This window comes from Hypomesus nipponensis, chromosome 28 (genome assembly GCF_054491055.1).
Source record: "Hypomesus nipponensis isolate SF chromosome 28, ASM5449105v1, whole genome shotgun sequence".
Lineage (NCBI taxonomy): Eukaryota > Metazoa > Chordata > Actinopteri > Osmeriformes > Osmeridae > Hypomesus > Hypomesus nipponensis.
Window position 1 is genome coordinate 4,113,421 of NC_140388.1, and position 20,464 is coordinate 4,133,884.

General features: G+C 48.5%; 2 protein-coding genes across 2 annotated transcripts; one reads left to right on the forward strand and one right to left on the reverse strand.

Annotated features, from left to right (window-relative positions):
* The first annotated feature begins 238 nt into the window (after positions 1-238).
* On the forward strand, positions 239-16,559 carry LOC146219546 (clustered mitochondria protein homolog). Its single transcript, XM_084695300.1, has 28 exons — positions 239-497; positions 2,710-2,819; positions 2,900-3,071; positions 5,932-6,063; positions 6,269-6,417; positions 6,513-6,667; positions 6,902-7,024; positions 7,155-7,281; positions 7,373-7,465; positions 7,807-7,973; positions 8,056-8,241; positions 8,646-9,080; positions 9,269-9,342; positions 9,460-9,564; positions 9,854-9,954; positions 10,269-10,421; positions 10,578-10,640; positions 10,852-11,084; positions 11,389-11,473; positions 11,666-11,819; positions 12,530-12,669; positions 12,815-12,895; positions 15,139-15,264; positions 15,420-15,529; positions 15,665-15,758; positions 15,829-15,957; positions 16,108-16,181; positions 16,334-16,559. The coding sequence occupies exons 1-28, from the start codon at positions 446-448 to the stop codon at positions 16,557-16,559; spliced, it is 3,849 nt and encodes a 1,282-aa protein (XP_084551426.1). The 5' UTR covers positions 239-445.
* Positions 16,560-17,285: 726 nt separating this feature from the next.
* On the reverse strand, positions 17,286-20,267 carry srrd (SRR1 domain containing). The gene is given in 8 exon segments (XM_084694532.1): positions 17,286-17,714; positions 17,717-17,807; positions 17,981-18,026; positions 18,910-19,061; positions 19,207-19,305; positions 19,422-19,627; positions 19,718-19,758; positions 19,929-20,267. Coding segments are annotated over 8 exon segments (885 nt in total). The 5' UTR covers positions 20,078-20,267; the 3' UTR covers positions 17,286-17,613.
* Positions 20,268-20,464: the final 197 nt, after the last annotated feature.

The window sequence follows — 20,464 nt, forward strand, 5'->3', positions numbered from 1 at the left end:
TTTATCTTGTCGTTGAAATGGAGTGGAGGATGGGCCGGTGTTGAGTGAAAGTTCAGGGGAGGGAAAGGATGAAAGGAATTAGAGACAACCCAAAACAAATGGACACACCCATCCCTGTGTGAGAGAAAGAAAGAAAGAAAGAAAGAAAGAAAGAAGAAAAAAAAAGAGAGAGAGAGTAATGAAGTGGTGTTGAGCAACTGCAGGGGTGTGTCTTGTATAATTTGTATACCAGTAGGTTGAGTTCACAACCTTCAGACAGAGCAGGAGCAAGCCTCGCTCCCCGCAGCACGCACACACTTCCTGGAGACCACGGCAGCACGCACGCCAGCAGACACACACACGCGCGCGCTCCCTTGCTTTCGCTGCTTTAACGCACTCCCACAGATCCCAGTGAGCAGGGCAGAGAGGGCTGTGCAAAAAGACAGGAAGTACAATACAGACAGCCATGAAGGACAAAATGAAGAAAGGAGGAAGAGGGAAAAACCAGGGAGCGACGGGTAAGAAGAAAACAACTGCCAAACCTTGCTCCCTCTCGCCCTTTCTCCCTTGCTCTCGTTTCACTTCCCTCTTTCTTCCCTGTTTGGTGTACAGAATGTGGACTGTGGAAGCAGGGCTGGTGTCTGCTGAGTTGTTGCTGATCTTAACAATTTGGCCCCGTTTGGGTTTCAGCTTGTTGGTCCTTGATAAAAAGAGATCTGAACTGGCAGTTTGCTGTAGTATGTCAGTAGGCAGCACATGTTTGATCCCATTACAAACAACAGAATAATGGGCTGCAGAATGAATCATTTGTGTCTGCACATTTTTAATCACTGATGTTTCTCTTGTCTTGACTTGCTGATCACTTTCAGAACTTTGTTCCACTCCCTCACTTAAAAAAACACATACACACAATGAGTCTACTTAACATCTGGCACAGAATCATGGGTAAGAGCATTTTCCCATCCATTCCATTTCTGTGTGAGTGTGTGTGTGTGTGTGTGTGTGTGTGTGTGTGTGTTTGGGGGAGGGGAAGGGGTGGTGATACAGTGTGTGTGTGCATGTGAGTGTGTGTGGGTCTGTGTGTATGTGTGTGTCTGTTTAGGGGGAGGGCAAGGGGTGGTACAGTACGTGTGTGAGTGTGTGTGTTTGTGTGTGTGCATGTAAGTGTGTGTGTTTGGGGGGGAGGTGTGGTGGTACAGTGTGTGTGCCTGTGAGCGTGTGTGTGTGTCTGTTTGGGGGGAGGGCAAGGGGTGGTGGTACAGTATGTTTGTGCATGTGAATGTGTGTGCGTGTGTGGGTGTGCGCGTGTGTGTGTGCGTGTGTGCGCGTGTGTGTGCCTGTGAGCGTGTGTGTGTGTGTCTGTTTGGGGGGAGGGAAAGGGGTGGTGGTACAGTATGTTTGTGCATGTGAATGTGTGTGTGTGTGGGTGTGTGTGTGTGCGTGTGTGTGCGCGTGTGTGTGTGCACACAGGACAGAGACAGAGGGATTGCTGGCAGGGCTCCAGGTAAGCTTGTCTCGAGGTGGTTTCCTTTCAAAGGACGAGTGTCCCCCAAGGCACAAGGATGACTGACAGATTATCTAACAAGGATTCTCAGCCTGGTACCTTTAATTTAGACAAGGGCCACAAGATAGATAGGAGTATTGGACGAGTTAACTGTTTCTTTGCTTTTTTTGACCCCAAAAATAAAGTGTTTGGAAGACAGTGAGTGTCCACGCAGATGAGATGTTTGACAGTTAGCATTGAGAAGCGCAAACACTTCCAGTCTGAAAACTGGTATGGAATGAAGTAGTACTGTATACATTGTGACTGTCACTGAATTGTGCAGCGAGGTCGCCAACCCAGAGAGGGATTCGAGAATCGAGGGGTCGGGTCATGGGGAATGTTCAGAGAATGGACCTGAGGAAGGCCAGTGTTTGGAGCAATGCACCAGTAGCACATCCAATAGGTCACGAGGTCAGGTCTCCCTCTTACCTAACCTTTAAGTACCTCGTAAACATAATGGCTTTGGGGAAAACTGCCATTCCTCCCCTCGAGCTAAACGCTTAACCCTGTGCGCTCTGGGAATGTCACACGCTGGGGTTGAATCGAAAACCATTACCCAGGAATGCAAAGACACTCGTTTAGGACCCCTGCTCTGCTCTTTGAGGTGCAGGTGGATCGCATACGGTCTTAGCGATTGTATGCTTGTCACATAGATCTTTGCCAGGACACGTATGCTGATGTGTGAATGGGCAGTGTGTGTGTGTGTGTGTGTCTGTGTTTCCTCATGCCTGCTGTGGTGTGAACATGCCAGGGTGGGGTGTGGTTGTCCTTCTGCCTGAGGTCACGGCCCTTTCTGCTGTTAGACGAATTCCACAGGATATCAAATGAGCGTGCTCTGTCTTGCGTCTGTGTGAGCGAGTGCGTTCTGTGTGGTTCGCATCGAATCTTTTCACCAACCCTCCCAGTCTCATTGAACAAACATCCAAATATGGGACATTGCATTTTGAGACACGTACGTAATGAGGCTGTGCTCGTAGATGGATGACACAGTGTTTGATGCGGAGCAGTTACAGGCAAGTAGGATCCTGTCAAGGGCGACCCTGGTGGAGATGAGCTGGAGTCATTAGCTGTGTGGCGGGTCACATCCCACGCTCGCTGCCTGGCTCTCTTTTCTCACTCTCTCCTCTTTCTTTCCATCTCTTTCTCCTACCTTTTCTCTCTCTCTCCTGGTCATCCCCGTTAATCAGGTGGTCCCACACTGACCAATGGGAGTGGAGATTTCGAAACGAAGCAGGAAGAGACCGCATCGTTTCCTGTGAAGATCCAGGGGTCTGGGGTGGAGCCGTTTGAGTTGCAGGTAAACACGCGATGACGGCTCCCACACACCTGTTAGCATGCACGCTAGTCCAACGAGTCATGTTGGGCCTCTCTCTCCAGGTGCATGGGTTCTGGCTAGTCCAGGATGCTGTCACGTCCCTCCTGACCAGGGAGGAGGTGTATCCTCGCTCCTGCCTGTCGCTGGCCCTGGCAGGGATGACCCTGGAGCCCCTGGTGGAGCTCCAGAGCCTGAAGGGTTTCAAACCAGGGGCCACCCTCCGTCTGGTGGAAGGTGAGGTCCTCTCATCCTTCCCCCTCTCTCCTTCCCTCTTGTCCTACTAGCCTGTCTCCTCCCTCTCTCTCCTTCCTTCTTGTCCTACAAGCTTGTCTCCTTCCCTCTCCCCTCCCTCTCTCTCTCTTTAGAGTAGGGTACGTACAAGTACATGAATGTGTTGACCAAACACAACACACAAGACCAGTACTGCACACGGATGAAAATATTTACTGTATTTCTCCACATTGTGTAAGTACCATAAAGGCTGCATTTTGTGCAGAAAATCAGAACACATTTCAAATTGATTACTGTATAGTAGGCTACATACTGTAAACACAGCAAATACATTTGTGCAGACAAATTATTCAGCAAATGAAATATAGTACATTGTTTCAATCATGGACTGCCGTGAATGTTTTCCAAAAAAGTACTGATGTAGTAGTGCATATACTGTAGTAGGCTACATTTTACTGTAATGTAAACACTAGAGAATAGTCGTTTTTACCTGTGCTCTTGTCGAAATGTGCAAAATGTTGTTGTAACAGTATATCTTCTGAGGTTGGGCTGAACTCTCTGTCCAGCCTCTCTCAATGTTGGCCCATGGTTCACAACATTGTCAACCAATGTTGTTCGAATTTCATTAGATGATGTAAATTTGGCCCTATTCTTCCACGGCTTCCTGGTCTACTTCTCCCTACCACTCTTCCTCCATGGGCTCCCCCTCTCATCCTCACTCACCCTCTTCCTCTCCCTGCAAAATTGCCTTCCATTTTTGATTAGACAGTTTTTACAGTTTTTTCCGATTGCTTCACAAACACATGGCCTCACACACACATTGTCACACATTCATTGCATTCACAGAAACACACACACACATAGTTTTACAGCACATCCTGTAATTATGCACATTCAGTCGCACAGACTTTCACAAGAACACACGCACCTGCATGCACACCGATCCTGACTGGATCTGACCTAACAGGTCTGTAAATGCATCATATTTGAATATTTGTACTGCCTTTGACATTTTGAAGGTAGAGAGGGGGACAGGAGAGAGGGGAAATGACGCAGTTTTTTTTCCGAAAATGTCAAATAACACACAATTAGTGAAACCTGGCATTCAAGGAGCAAAACAGACCTGCACAGCTATAAACACATTCTTAGCCTCACACTATTTGCAAAATACTACACACTGTTTTTCAAATCACTGAACACATTTTTCTACATTAGACACAGAAATGTAAAATGATGTCAATGAATTACCTTTTTTAGACACTGCCTTGTAAAATGCCAACCCGTGAACGAATGGATGAAACACGGGCGTCAGGTGTACAAGCACCAAAGTGCTTAGCTGTAAACACACCAATCAGGTGTAAGCACTATAAAAGGCAACGGGTCAGTGTACCTGTCCTCATAAAAAATGGAAGGCAATGTTGCAGGGAGAAGAAGAGGGTGAGTGAGGATGAGAGGGGGAGCCCATGGAGGAAGAGCGGTAGGGAGAAGTAGACCAGGAAGCCGTGGAAGACTAGGGCCAAATTTACAGTATCTAATGAAATTCAAACAACATTGGTTGACCATGCTGTGAACCATGGGGCAACATTGAGAGAGGCTGGACAGAGAGTCCAGTCCAACCTCAGCAGATATACTGTTGCAACAGTAATTTGGACATTTCGACAAGAGCAGAGGTGACAACTACTTTTTTCTACTGTCTACAGTACAGTACAGTAAAATGTAGCCTACTATATGCACTACACCAGTACTCTTTTTGTACCCACTTACGGCAGTCCATGATTGAAACAATTTACTGAATTTTATTTGCTGTACTCATTTGTCTCCACAAATGTATTTGCTGCCTACTATGCAGTATTTGAAATATGTTTAGATTTTCTGCACAAAATGCAGCCTTTACGAAGACAATGTGGAGAAATACAGTAAATACTTGCATCAGTGTGTGGTACAGGTCTTGTGTGTTGTGTTTGGTCAACACATTTATGTACTTGTACGTACTTGTAACAATATATCTGACAACATCAAGCATGTTATTTCATTAGAAAAAGAATAGTTAGTCTAAAAGTATTTAAAAAAATTGTGTGTAACTGGTTCAAACTGGATTTTGGACCAATTTTATGAACCATGTGTGAGGCATACGGTGACAGAAATTGGTTTACAGTAATTACATGATTGTATAGTTTTAAATGAAGTGGGGGTTTTTTTTGCAAAAGATTGCAGGTGTTCTTCTGCTTGTGTGTCTGGTTGTGTGAATCATTTGTTGTGTTTTGACAAAGTGAGCCCTGTTTTAAAAATTGTGCTTAAGCAATTGCTCCTTTAGTGTCAGGTTTCACTAACTCTGTGTTATTTGACATTTTTGTGTCTAAGCAATCGGGAAAAACTGTCATTTCCCCTCTCTCCTGTCCCCCTCTCTACCTTCAAAATGTCAAAGGCAGTACAAATATTCAAATATGATGCATTTACAGACCTGTTAGGTCAGATCCAGTCAGTATCGGTGTGCATGCAGGTGCGTGTGTTCTTGTGAAAGTCTGTGCGACTGAATGTGCATAATTACAGGATGTGCTGTGAAACTATGTGTGTGTGTGTTTCTGTGCATGTATGAATGTGTGACCATGTGTGTATGAGGCCATGTGTTTGTGAACGTGTGTGTGTGCTTGTGTGTCTATGAGTGTATCTTTTTGTGTGTGTGTGTGTGTGTGTGTACATGTACATGTGTGAGCGTGTGTGTGAATGTGCGTGTGACCGGGTGTGTGCACGTGAGCGCGTGTGAGGGTATACGTGTGTGCGGGTGAGTGCGTGTGCGTCCGGGTACTCGTGTGACCAGGTGTGTGTGCAACCAACGTGACTAACGTGTGCCCCTCTGGTGTAGAACCCTACTCCCCGAGCTCAGCCAGGGAGCATGTGAGCCGTGTTCTGGAGCTGCTGAGAGCAGACAGAGCCCCGGACGCTCTGCTCGAGGGACGCTCCCCGAGCCTGCTGCACACACTCACACACACTGCAGGTATGCACACACACACACTCTCACACACACACACTGCAAGTACGAACACACACTGACGTACACGTATTTCTGGCATGCCCACATACCACAAACTCATAGACGCTGCTGCTAATGTGCACACACACGCATTGACAGACAGGCATGATCAAACCTTTGTGCGGCAGCAGCCTCTCTAACCTTGGTAGACGTGCTCTCTCTGTCCCAGCCTCAGCCACTGAGAAAGCTGGGAAGCTCCCAGCGAGCAATACAAAGACAGAGCCAGCCAATCAGGATGGAGTTCCTCCAGAGTACCTCCTCCCTGGGTCACCACACACGCCCCTTCTAGCCGTGCTACCCCATAGTTCCCAACCAGAGGTGAACACACACACGCACACACACATAGAAAGTCACGTCTCCGCCTGTACACACTAACACACACAAACTCCTTGTGACTGTCCCTCTCTTGTCAGACTCACCGCTGTCTGAAGGACCTGTCACTCAGCTGTTGGAACCCGCCCCCTGGTCACAGGAAACTGCAGGGGGACTTCCTGTACATCACTGTTCTCACGCTGGAAGGTCGCAGGTGTGACATCACATCCTGTTCACGAGGATTCTACCACAACAGGTAAGGAAAAGCTCTGTTCTCTAACACGTTTTCTGGACATTTTCTGCATACTATCGGATTATTGCCTGCGTGTGATCTGTATCCTGTTTGGATTATCTGTGTCGTATCTGTACAATTTTCTGTGTGCTGTCTGTGTATTATAGTTTACTGTATTTCTTTGTTGTCTGTATAGTCTCAGTATGTTCTCTAAATTTTGCACGTCCCTTCCCCTCGTTCTCGGTGTGCTGTTCTCAGGTCTACTGAGGAAGCTTTTGACCCTCGTCCTGCCCCGTCCACTCCAGTCTGCCACTGTCTCACCGACCTGCTCGCTCACTTCAGCCCCGGCTTCAAACAGGCCCTCGCAACTCTGAGAAACAGGTAGCGCCCCCCACACACGCGTACACACATACATATTTACACACGGGCGCGCACAGGCACCCACAGCCACAAAATCAATCAGAAGTGTTTCCTGTGGGTGCAATGGGTTGTGTCGTTTTCCCTACTGTAGACCTCAGGTGGCCCCGGCAGAGGTGCTGCCCACGCCCTACCGTACCATGTGCTGGCTGGGTCCCTCTTCTGTCTCCCACTTACACAAAAACCTTTACAGCAGACTGGAGGAGCAGGGATCAGCACAGGTGGGCGCCACAATAGCTCTCTGTGGAAACTGCCCCAGTATAATTGACTGTGTTGTCCCATTATAATGTGTGTGTGTGTGTGTGCGTGTAGTCCCCAGACTGGAATGAGGAGTTGCAGCTAGCCAGAGATCTTCCTCAGGGTTCTCTGGAGGAGAGACTGCAGAGAGACAGAGCTTTGCTGCAGGTACGAGAAGAGAACCTCCCATGGGTCCACATCTCTGCTGTGTCCGCGATTTCTCCAACACACGTCCTCTTTCTATATTTCTCTTATCCTCTTTCTCTCTTTCTCTACCTACCTCTCGCTCTCCCTCTCCCTCTCTCTCTCTCTCTCTCTCTCTCTCTCTCTCTCTCTCTCTCTCTCTCTCTCTCTCTCTCTCTCTCTCTCTCTCTCTCTCTCTCTCTCTCTCTCTCTCTCTCTCTCTCTCTCTCTCTCCCGCTCTTTCACTGTCTCTATCTCAACCTCCCTTTCTCTTTCTCTCCCTCTCTCCCTCTCTATATCTCTCTCTCTCCCTCTCTTTTTCTCAGGTAAACAGTGCGTTTGTGTGGGCAGCGGCTCAGGCTGCAGAGACAGTGATGGACGGCTTTGTGGAGTCAGTCAGCGGAGGCCCAAACGACCCTGGCTTCCTCTGGGGCGGACTGTTCCTGAGCCGGGGGGGTGCTGCGGGGGCTCCGGACGGGGAGAGGGGACGCAGGTAAGAGAAGATACCATGAAATGGAATCGTCCTCCGCTGAACACAGGTGGTCCTGCCGTTTGAACCCCTTTATCTGTGGCAGGGCTGCACAGAAGTTGGAGCTGAGAGGTGTACAGCTGTACAGCGACCTAGGGGGGGCGCTACAGGGGCTGCACACGCTCCCCACCGCCACCGTGGATTACCGAGGGGTCCGCCTGTCTGCCCAGGGTCTGGCCCCTGGTCTGGAGGGGCCTCTGGAACAGAGCCAGGGGCCACAGCCTTCCCCCAGGTAGGTACCCCCTCCTCAACACCCCTCTATCGCAACACGCCACATCCCGACACGCAGCGTAGATGTTTGCACGTGGGTTCTGCTTTCCCCACCTCCCCTTCAAAAGTGTAGACGTTAGCAATGTGAGTTCTGATAACCCTAACCCTGCCTCCCCTTGTAAAGTGTAGACGTTAGCAATGTGAGTTCTGATAACCCTAGCTCTGCCTCCCCTTCAAAAGTGTAGACGTTAGCAATGTGAGTTCTGATAACCCTAGCTCTGCCTCCCCTTCAAAAGTGTAGACGTTATCAATGTGAGTTCTGATAACCCCAACTCTGCCTCCTCCCCTTCAAAAGTGTAGACGTTAGCAATGTGAGTTCTGATAGCCCTGATAACTCTAGCCCCTCCCCCCGCCCCTCCGTCTCAGGGGCCTGCTGTACGGGGTGTCGGCGGGGCCGCAGGAGTCCCCCTACCGCAGGCGGCTGCTGGAGCTGTTGGCCCAGGCGGCCAAGGCCCTCTCCCTGCAGAGGCACGCCGTGCTGGCTCCCAACGGCCAGCAGGTGCCCCTGTTCACCTCGGTGGACGCCCAGGGGGTCCTGGGGCCGGACGGAAGGTTCTACCTGCTCGACCTGTTCAGGACCCTGCCGGCGGACGCCAACTACTGCCCTCACGGAGAGAGCGGGGGAGAGAAGGAGGGGGAGAGGGGGGGAGCCGGGAGGAAAGGGAGTGGAGGAGCGTCGGAGGAGAAGGAGGGAGAGGGGTGGCCGGAGGGGTACCACGCAGAGAAAGGTCTGCCCCGGACGTTCCCTCACAGACTGTGCCGACTGAGGCCTGAGCTGGTACACCAGTTTGCTCAGCACAAGTGAGTTCCAGAGTCCCACTGGCTACCACCCTTGCATTACCGTGGCTCGCAACGTACTCACTCGTCGACCGCCATCTTGTTTTGATTTGGGAGAAAAGTGACCGCGGGGATCATTTTGGTCATCTTCCTCATTCCTCTCTCTCTTTCTCCCCTTCCGCCCTCCCTCTCCCTCTCTCCACCCTTGACAGGCAGTCACAGTTCACCAAGCGTGTCAGGGAGAGGATGGAGGAGAACGGAGGAGTGGAGGAGTGTGTGAAACCAGGTTAGAGTGTGTGTGTCTTATGTGTTTGGGGTATTTTGGCATATGCTACACAACTTCAATGCATTGTATAACCTGACTGACTTGTGACCTTTTGTACTGTGTGTGTGTGTATTACAGGTGACGCCAGAGGAACTGACGCAGTCAGAGGTGCTTGTAAAGACGTGGGCTCAGTCAGTGATATCATCTTTGAAATGCGCTTCAACCCCAACATCTTCAACCAAGGTAGAAATCATCCTCTCTCTTTCTTTCTTTCTTTCTTTCTTTCTTTCTTTCTTTCTTTCTTTCTTTCTTTCTTTCTTTCTTTCTTTCTTTCTTTCTTTCTCTCTCTCTCTCTCTCTCTCTCTCTCTCTCTCTCTCTCTCTCTCTGTCTCTCTCTCTCTTTCCCTCCCTCTTCCTCTCAGTTTCTCTTTCCCCCTTTCTCTCTTTCTCTCTCCACGTCCAGCGCACCACACACAGTCACACCCTCACAGTAACAGTCTGTCATAATCGAACCGAGCGGTGGCGTGTGAAGGGCTGGACTTTCCCAGATGTGACGGAGCAAGCGTCCGCCTGCAGAAGAGGCTCCTGAGAGAGGCCGCAGCCTTCATCACCACCCACCAGATCCCTGCCTTTGTGAGTCCCTCCTCCACACGAACAAAATTGTTTACAACGTGCTGGCCTTTTTGGGGGGTCAGATGGCTGAGCGGTGAGGGAGTCGGGCTATTAATCAGAAGGTTGTTGGTTCGATTCCCGGCCGTGTCAAATGACGTGTGTCCTTGGGCAAGGCACTTCACCCTATTTGCCTCGTTGGGAATGTCCCTGTACTTACTGTAAGTCGCTCTGAATAAGAGCTTCTGTTAAATGCAAATGTTTTGTCGATTTGCTGTTTTGTTGGAAGAAGTATTCAGTGTCAAAAGGGCATCATCGTAATGTGTTTGTGCGGACAGATTGAGGACTGCCTGCAGGGCATCGAGGTTCCTCTAGATGGTGCTACTCTCAGACAGGCTCTGCACCAAAAAGGCATCAATCTTCGCTACCTGGGTCAGCTGACCAAGGCCATCAGCCAATCCGATCACAAGGAGCGACTCAGGCACATTATGGTCAGTGCTACAGGAGAAACGAGTCCCAAGCCCAACCCGGCACACACTCTAGTGCTACAGAAGATACCAGAGCCCTAACCCTTAGCCTTTAGCGTTTTACTCTGAATCTCTCTCATCTTTCTCTCCCTTTTTTTCTGTCTCCTCTCCTTCTTTCAGAGGTTGGCCGTTGGGGAAATTGTGATTCGTTCCTCCAAGCGCATGTTCAACAACTTCCTCCAGGTATTGAGAATATAAAACCCATCTGGGCTCCACACATGGTTTCGTCAGGGGAAGGAAACATGATTCAACAACTCTATTCATGCCTTCTCTGCCCCTCACAATGCAAAGCAAATATTTGGCAACGCCTCTAAATGACAGCTGTAGTCTTTGGTATAACAACGATGAATGTGTCTGCCTTGTATCTATAGTGATCTAGCTCTTCTTTCATTAGGGGGTGGAGATCTCCAGTCTGTCAGCAGCTGTCAGTCACTTCCTCTGCTGCCTATTGGTTTCCCACTTCAGCTCCGCCCCTGTGGGGGAGGAGACTAAAAAGCGTTCCAGGAAGCGCGGCCGAGGGGTTGGGGCCTCTGACAGCACAACCTGGAGCACGCTCAGTGGAGCTGAGCTCTGGAACCTGATTGTCAAGGATGCTACAGATACCTATGGCATCACTGACGAACTGGGGTGAGATTGAGCTTGAGCTTGTGTTTTTGTTTCTATTGGTTCATCAAATGGCTCATTCCACGCTGTAGAAATTATGATTTATTTGTTTGGCAGGGGCACCGCTAATAATTTGAAGAGATTGCAATTTGGGACCCCTTCTCCCTATTTTTGGTTATGTCTGTTTTTTCACTCAACAAATGTTCTTTCCAAGTTATATGAGCCTTCCCACCATTGGGTCCTGGGCAGTCAGTCCCACTCCCCCCCCCCCACACTTTGATGCCCCTGTTGGTTGGTAGTAACTTCTTCGACGCAATCTGTGTTGCAGTTCTGGTCCTGACCACCTGGTAGAGCTGTACAGGCTGCAGAAACTGTCTCTGCTCAGAGAGTTCTGCCTGAAGACTGGAGTGCAGGTACACACACACACACACACTCATGCTAATGTGCACACACACTAATGCTAATGCAAATATACACACACACAGACTCAGAAGTGCAGTAACTGTAAATTCAACCCTAACTCTGAACAGTGGCTACATATTTAGTAACTTGCAGTAGTAGAGTGGGTGTGCTGTAGGGTGTTGACCTGTTCCGGTCCATCCCAGCTCAGACTGAGAGACTACCTCCTCGACAACCGAACCAAGGCAGCCTTCGGCCCTGACGACGTGCTCAACCTCTTCCCCGTCGTCAAACACATCACCATGACGACAGCCGACGCCTCAGCAGCGTTCCGTGCTGCTCAGAGCAACATGAAGAAAGGTGACATGGACACTCCAGGCCCTGCTACACAGCAGACCCTGTGCAAACATGCATTATCACTACCTACCTTTGCACACCATCCTACCGTCCGGTCATCTGCCTGTCTTTGTTCATGTGGAATAGTGTTTCCCAACATTTTTGGCTTAAGCATCCCCTTTTCCGGATTTCCAAAATCAAGCACTTCCCTATACCTGTATTTATATTGTAAAACTATATATTTATACCCAATTTTTATGATTTACTCTCTTTTTTTTATATAAATTCTTTATTGATAATATAAAGGTAGAAATACAAAAATAGTACAGGTTTTACATTTTAGATCAATACAAAAACATAAAGATAACAAAAACAGCCATCCCCCCCCCCACACACACACACACACCCCATGGCGACCCCCTTATCCCACCCACTCCCTGGTCTCTCTCCCTCCATAAAAAAAAAACAATGAAACCTTCAGTGAAGTATACTAATGCTGCACTCTTTCATCAACCAAAGTGTAAGCTGCGTCCCCTGCACGTAACGTTTTCTGACTAGCTCCATGGCCAGTGATCTCCATCACAACTGTGACTCGGAATGAGTTTTATGATTTACTCTCAATGTTACACTTTGGGTACGCGTACCCCCAGAAAAACAAAGTGGTTTCTGTTATTAACAAGTGTGTTTGTGATGTGGTGTGTGTGGTTTGTGTGTGTGTGTGTGTATCTCTCCAGGCCTGTTGGAAAAAGCGTATGAGCATCTGAAGGAGGCCTCCTACCTGTTTGGGCGAGTGTGTGACGACCTCCACCCGGAGGCTTGCCACTGTCTCAGTCTGATGGCCAGGGTGGCCTACCTCCAGGGACAACCAGCCGAGGTGGACACACACACACACACACACACACACACATACAGGCAAACACACACAAAAAGATCGAGACATACACACTCTCACACACACACTCATGGCCATGTCTGTTTGTCTTGACTGACCCTGCTCGCCCCTCCCCCCCCTCCTCCAGGCGCGGAGTGTCCAGCTGAGAGCCGTGGTCATAAGTGAAAGAGTGCTCGGCTTCGACCACCCCAACACCATCCAGCAATACGTGAGTTTATTGTTTATTGTTAAAACGGATAAGGGGGTCAGATGGCTGAGCGGTTAGGGAATCGGGCTAGTAATCTGAAGGTTGCCAGTTTGATTCCCGGCCGTGCAAAATGACTTTGTGTACTTGGGCAAGGCACTTCACCCTACTTGTCTCGGGGGAATGTCCCTGTACTTACTGTAAGTCGCTCTGGATAAGAGCGCCTGCTAAATGACTAAATGTAAAAGGATCTCCATTAGCTGTCACCAAAGTGGGATGAGCTCATCTTCCTGGGGTCCAACAAATAGAGAAAAAAAATTTACCCACTTAACCCTTGTGCTGCCCTCGGGTCACAATGACCCGAGTGCCTTCCGGTCAAAGTGACCCGAAGGTTCACAACGACCCATCGTCATGTTGCGACAACTTTAACCATTACAAAAACAAATAGAAAGCATTTTCTTTTAACCTTTGCGCTGTGGGGAGTCTGAGACAGCCCGACGGTTAAAAGAAAATGCTTCACTTTCTTTTTGTATGAGGTAAAGTTCTCGCAACACGACGGTGGGTCACAATAACTGAAGGGTCACAATGACCCAAAGATAACACAATGATAATCTAAAAGCAGTAAATCATTTTATTATATGGCAACGACGGTACGAGCTTTCTGATTGGCTAATGGGGAGTCATGCCAGACGCAATTGCCCTCCTCAGCGGTCAATACGGCTCCGTATTGCCCTCTGACGTCATCTTCAAAATGAGCGACGAGTCAGCTGTTGAGTTTTACTATCCAGATGATGCTGAAAAGATTTGTCATCGAAAGTGAGGATGAAGACTTTACTCTTTAAATCACTTGTGTCGTTATTTTGTGTTGAAATTAAAGCCATTTTAGCAGAACCATGTTGTCCGCTTTCTATCAAAAGTAATGAGTTGCTAGGCAACACATGAAACACAGCGTGAGACGACTTGAGAGCTAGCTACAATTAGCCTAGAGGTACCATTTATTTTCATTTAGCCTACAAAATGAAAAGAAGCTAAAAATGCCATATAATAAACTACTTACTAACCTCGACCGTTCGCTCATGCCGGGAAATATCAAACCTCGGCTTTGCCGTATCAACCTCGCTATCGCTCGGTTCCAGCCCCAGTTTGCTATTTCCCGGCGTGACCTCACTCTCGGTTAGTAAGTAGCCTAGTTAGTAAACATCATTATAATCATCATCAGAAATTATTCAAAATAAGTTATGTATTACATTCATTATTACATACATACAGTAAATATGACCATTCCCTACTCACAATTGTAAATAGTACATTCTCAGATGGTACCTGAAAGAGACTTTGCTATTCATTTTAAGTACTTATCAGTGGGCAATTATTCCAATGATTGATGGCACGATAAATAACTTTCTTTTGATTTTGGGCATGGAAGCTTCATCCGGTCATCATCAGCTGACCTAGTCACATGAGAAGGGACCTGATGACACCTAACAATTTGGTTATATAAGACATATATTTTCAGTGTTTCTGAAAAATCTAGTTGTATTAACAATTATCTTGTTAACCATGAGAGTCAACTGTTTATACTGATAGTGTTTGTTCTTATGGGACAATGTAATACTATCCTGGCAGCTCTGTTTAGGGCAGTTTGTAATTATTCTGTTGACCTTTAGATGTAGATGACCATACAGGTGCACAATAATCCAATTGATATCAAATTAAAGATTTAGCCACCTGTCCCACAATGTGTGTAGGGACTTAAGAAATACATTTCCTCACCATAGAGACACCACAACCCATCTTCTTTACTATGGTATTAATATGTTCTGCCCATGATAATTAACGATCTATTTTTGTGCCTAGTAATTTATTTTATCTACCTGTTCTATAGGTTCCTCAGACAAGTTCAATATCATCTTTGGCATAGATGACATTTTATGGCTCGATCACAAGATAATTGATTTGGTTTTCAAAATGTCCAGTGCCAACTTATTTCGTTGTATTCAATCAAAAACCATATTTAACTCAGTTGATAAAACCTTGTCCAGTTCACTGACAGTTTTTGCAGCATAACACAATGTGGAATCATCAGCATACGTGAGTACAACCTCACAAACCGTGGAACTGATCAAACTCACTCCTCAGTATAAATACCAACCGCGCCATCAAAGAGCCACAGGTCTAGAGCTCTGCAAGTCAGAGGTCCTGAGTTCGAATCCCAGTGCGGGCCATGTGACCCCTGCTGCGCGTGTGTGACGGTGTGCGTCTCGCAGGTGCTGCTGGCGGTGTACGTCTACGCGGGCGGAGAGCAGGCTCTGTCCCAGCGCTGTCTCTTCCGAGCCCGTCTCCTGATGCTGACCGTGCACGGTGAAGACCACCCCTACGTCGCCATGCTGGACGTGAGAACACACACCTGCCCACCTTCGCGCTTACCTCGGCCGAACGCACAGTGAGCCTCTTTCGGCCCCTGTTTTGTACTCGCTCACTCTGTCTTTCTGTCCCTTTTTTTTCTGTCCCTTCTCTCTTTCTCCATCCTTCTCCATCCTTCTCTCAGGGCTGCCTGGGGCTCGTATTGACAGGAGAGCAATCGGGCCAGTACCTACGGAACGCGCTCAAACTCAACACTTCCTTCTTCGGCCCGAAAGACCTGCGCACTGCTCTCAGGTGTCCCGTTCGTCCTGTTCGACAGTTTTCAACCCGTAGAATCACGCGGCGGAGTCCGTCGAGTCCAAGTCGTGACGCTGTAAAGCTCCTCTGTTTTAACCTCCTCTTCTCTGCCCCTTTGTGCTCCTCTCGCAGTCAGCACCTGTTGTCCCAGTCAATGTGTTTGGCAGGGGACTATCGTTCTGCCATAAACCACGAAAGGGAGGCCCTGGCCGCCTTCACCAGCCTGGTCAGTACCTATGTGCATGTGTGTGTATGTGTGTGTGCTTGTGCGTGTGTAACCTTGTTTCCTCCTCCAGCATGGTGAGGACCACCCTCAGACACGCTGCAGCTCGGATTTCCTGAGGACCATTACCCAGAATGCAGTGCGCGTCGAGCGCTCTCTGAGAAAGGGCGCCCCAGAACTCATGGACACGCGCACATTTGAGGTACACACGCACACGTCCGCCTGAAGTACACGCACACTCACACCTGGGGTACACGCACATACTTGATGTGTACTTTATATGCATACTAAGTACACCACATGATGAATGAGTTGTGTGTAAACCTGTGTGTGTGTATGTGTGTGTGTGCAGACTCTAACCCCCTCAGCTGAGACCATTCTGGAGCAGCTGGTTCTGGTTGCAGAGGTCAGGAGGAACACAGACAGGTAAACCCTCGACCACCCTCACCTCTGTCCAGTCCGGTCCGGTCAAGAAAGTATCTTTTGAACCAAACATTAACCAAAATGCCAGGGTCAATGTGTCTGTGTAAGCAGAAGGGATGTCACTCAGTATGACTGTTTCCCCCCCCCCCCCCCAGTGGCCTCCAGCAGTTCAGACAGAAGCTGAGAGAGCTGAGGGAAGCTGAGGAAGCCAACAGAGCTGCCCAGAACGCTGGAGAGGAGAACGCTTCACATGAAGAACCGAGACAGAACGGAGGAGGGGAGGAGAATGGAGGAGGGGAGGAGAACGGAGGGGGGGAGGAGAACGGAGGGGGGAGGAGAACGGAGGGGGGGAGGAGACCGGAGGAGGGGAGGAGACCATAGAAGGCCCTCCACAGGGGAGCAGGGAGGAGAACCGGGAGAAACAGCCAGGAGGGGAGGGGTCAGTGGAGGTCACAGATGTTAACGGCAGCGTCCAGCAGCCTACTGAGGTCGAGTCAGCAGCTAGGGACATGGCCTCATCTACAGAGAGCGGAGGGGAGGTTGGCGGCACGGCTGAGGCAGGAGGAGGGGAGGATAGAGGCAGGGTTGAGGCAGGAGAAGAAGTTGGAGGTCAGGCTGAGGCAGGGGGGGACATTGGAGGCATGGATGAGGCAGGAGAAGAGGTTGGAGTCAGGGCTGAGGCAGAGGTCCACACAGGCCCGGCAAATAAAGAGCTTGAGGGACACAGTCAGACACAAAATGGAGGAAGTGAGACAAGAACAGACAGCGAGGTGAAGACGGCCATTGGAAAGTGTGGACCCGAGAATTTGATTGCAGTGAAGGAAATTCTTGGTAACATTACTGATCAGTCGGAACCTGAGGTAGTTGCTAATGGATTTGCGACAGTCAGTGTCAACCAACTGAAAGTCAGCTTGGTCACAGAAGAGGGATGCACGGCCAATGGAGAAGCAGACTGAGGAGAGAGGTTAGGAGTCTAAGCAACAATGTGACCAATGACAAGTGTGCTTCGACAATGTCATTCTTCTTTTACTTTCTTACACACACACAGACACACACACACACACACACACACACAGAGATAGAGAGACACTGCTTCATGGTAGGGCGTTTGGGAGAGGGCTGCACTAATCTTTATTCAATAATAAACTTTTCACTTCAACTAAAATATGACTGTGTTCCTCTGATTTTGGCTTACAATACAGCTAATTTAACTGCTGTTATTAGTTAAATTAATGGCACTGGGTGGGAATAATAAAACAAAAACATACACATTGGTAAAGAATGTAATATTAATAAAGTCATAACATACAATTGCTTACATTGTAAATCACATGAAACAGTTTAATGTGATTACACAATAATCATCCTCACACACACACACGGCCCTCAGCACAGGGCCAACCCAGAGTTCCAGACTGTTCCGTGAGGGAACCTCCTATCTGTGTTGCTGCCTCTGTATGATCTCCAGGTCGGGCAGGTGCTGGTACAGCGGCTCTGGCGGCTGCGCCCAGGTCGATGGAGGGAGTTGGTCAAGGCCGAGGGGGGGAAGGTGATGAGGGCGGTATCGTTGAAGACGTCCAGGAAGCGGGAGGAGCAGGGAAGGGCTCGCTCACAGACCACGCTCACGGCCTGAACACCAGGAAGGGTTAAGGCTCAGATATTCATAGGAACATCCTACGGCTTCTCTCTGATATATCAATATTCATATCACGTACAGGTGCTCTCTGATGATTTTCATATAAACATCAGGTACAGGTGCTCTCTGAGAATATGCGAGCACTATGGTCCCAGGGAAAGGATACATGAGCAATATAAGTGTAGTCTGTCTGAAGCTCCCTCGCCACCATTCTGGGGAAAAAACAGAAAAGATCAGAAAGGAGATCTCTGGAAAGTGCACCAATACACTTACATACAGTATACATACAGGATACTACATACAGTATACACACACATTACATTTACATGTATTCCTTTAGCAGATGCTTTGATCCAAAGCGACTTCTAAGAGAGAGCTTTACAAAGTGCATTGGTCACTGGTAACAACAAGATAGACCCAAGACATTGCGGGAAGCCAAAACATGAAGCACATATTGTGAACAACCAAAAATAAGTGCCAAAGGCAAGAACCATAGGAGCATGTAGTTAAGCAAGTTACAATTAAACAACATGAATCGCTATAAGTGCAAGTGTACCTGTAGAAAAGCAACCAACATTAAAAAAAATAAAAAAATAAAAAGAAACAACAATGAAATATTTAGCAGCATGTACAACAGTTTTAAATCAGTAACCACTAACTAACAAGAGCAACATGTCTCTAAGCAAGAGTCATTGTGATCCTTGAGGAAACTAGCATTGGGTCCAGCAAATCAGTCCGAAGTAACGTTGTACTCCCGGAACAAGTGCGTCTTGAGCCTTTTCTTGAAGGTGGAGAGACTGTGACTGAGTCTGTGTCCCTGATGGAGGTGTGGAGTTGATTCCACCACTGGGGGGCCAGGCAAGAGAAGAGCTTGTGTCGGGACCGGGCAGTCTTGAGCGGTGGGACCACCAGGCGGTTGTCTGAAGAAGAGGTGGTGGGTGGGGGTGTAAGGCTGCAGGAGAGACTTGATGTAGTCGGGTGCAGTCCCGTTCACTGCCTGGAAGGTCAGCACCAGGGTCTTGAATCTGATGCAGGCCGTGATGGGTAGCCAGTGGAGGGAGATGAGGAGCGGGGTAACACACACACAGTACACACCTCTCATGTATGCCAGAGAAGCTGTTTCCTACGATGGTCAGCAGGGGCAGGGTTTCTCTCTGCCAGTTCTTCCACAGCAGGTTGTTGTACAGTGCTTTCCCACAATGCATCAGGTAAAACAGAGTGGGCCTGGTTACCTGTCTCTTCCCTTCCTGTTGCACAGAAACCCACCCAAAGTTAAATGCGTTTAGCTAACTGCATGGTTCAGCCACACATTCACAAACTGGATTGAAGACAGTAAATCACTGATCTTGTGCACAAGCATTCACATCCACACACACACACACACACGCACACCTCGTTCTCAGTGAGGACCGAGAGGCCCAGCTCCCTCAATACGTCCCTCTCCCCCGAGGAGAACACGGGGTCGTACAAAGAGCAGCTCTTCACCGGGATCTGGGGGAAGCATAGATGTACATGTCGTGTCATTTAGCTGCACTGTGTGTTTGCGTCTGACCTGTGTGTCAGTGCGTGTGTGTGTGTGTGTGTGTGTCCCAGGCTGCATGTCGGACCTGCAGAGAGTCCAGCAAGAGGAGCAGCATGGCCAGCTGATAACGGGCTGACACACAGGAAGAAAAGGAGCCCAGGCCGTAACACACACATTCCAGCTCAGACTCCACGTCTCCCTCGCACTGTGGCACGCTGACAGAGGCTCCAGGGGCCAGGTCACAGCCAGCCCCGGAAGATCCTGGAGCTAACAAAACGCCTGCGAGTTGTTCTGTGGAGAGGAGGGGGATTTTGTAAGTGTGGTTGTGAAAGGCACCTTACTAAGCGAACAGAAAAATAATGACACCGAGATATGGCACACCCTTCCACTCTGGCCAAAAGTCTGTACACCTCAGCTCAGACCTGCAGAGAAAGAGACATGAGGTGTGAGGAAGGCTGACCCCCCTCGGGATAACGCATACACAATTATCAGCCTATTATTAGGCTTATTATCCTCACTTCAACCACGGCAAGATGTGTGAAAGGCCATAGATATTTTTGGTTTCCAGATCTTTAGCGTCTGCTCAGCTCACATGGTTTTTGTGATTCGCTCCTTGGTTCTCTGGAGATCCAGTGTCTCGGTATGCTCTGGGGTCTGATCGCCCGGATGAGACGGCTTTCTTCTCCGATTAGCCCCCTTCTTCCGACGGGCCACCTGCCACCCCTCGCCTTTCTCCGGCATCTGGAGATATTTTAACGTGGGAATACAAAGACCATGACTTTCAATTTAAATAACCTAAAATAAATTCAATTTAACATACCAGTTACGGTATGCAAAATATAACGCAACGTAGCAAATGCATTCATATTAAACGCTTGGAAGACTGTCATACAGTCGCAACACATGGGACAACTGTTTGGGAAGACTGTAAATGAATATACTTCCGGTACACAACGGAAGCATTACAAATAACTCAAAAGAGGGTTTTTCAAATTTGCTTTCAAAATAAAAGCAGGCAGTGTTTCACTGCGCAAAGAAATAATAATAATGTAAGTTCAAAACGTAACCTAAAGCTCAGAATATTATAATATAGTAAATTTAAATATATTGCTAATTCATATAATAAAG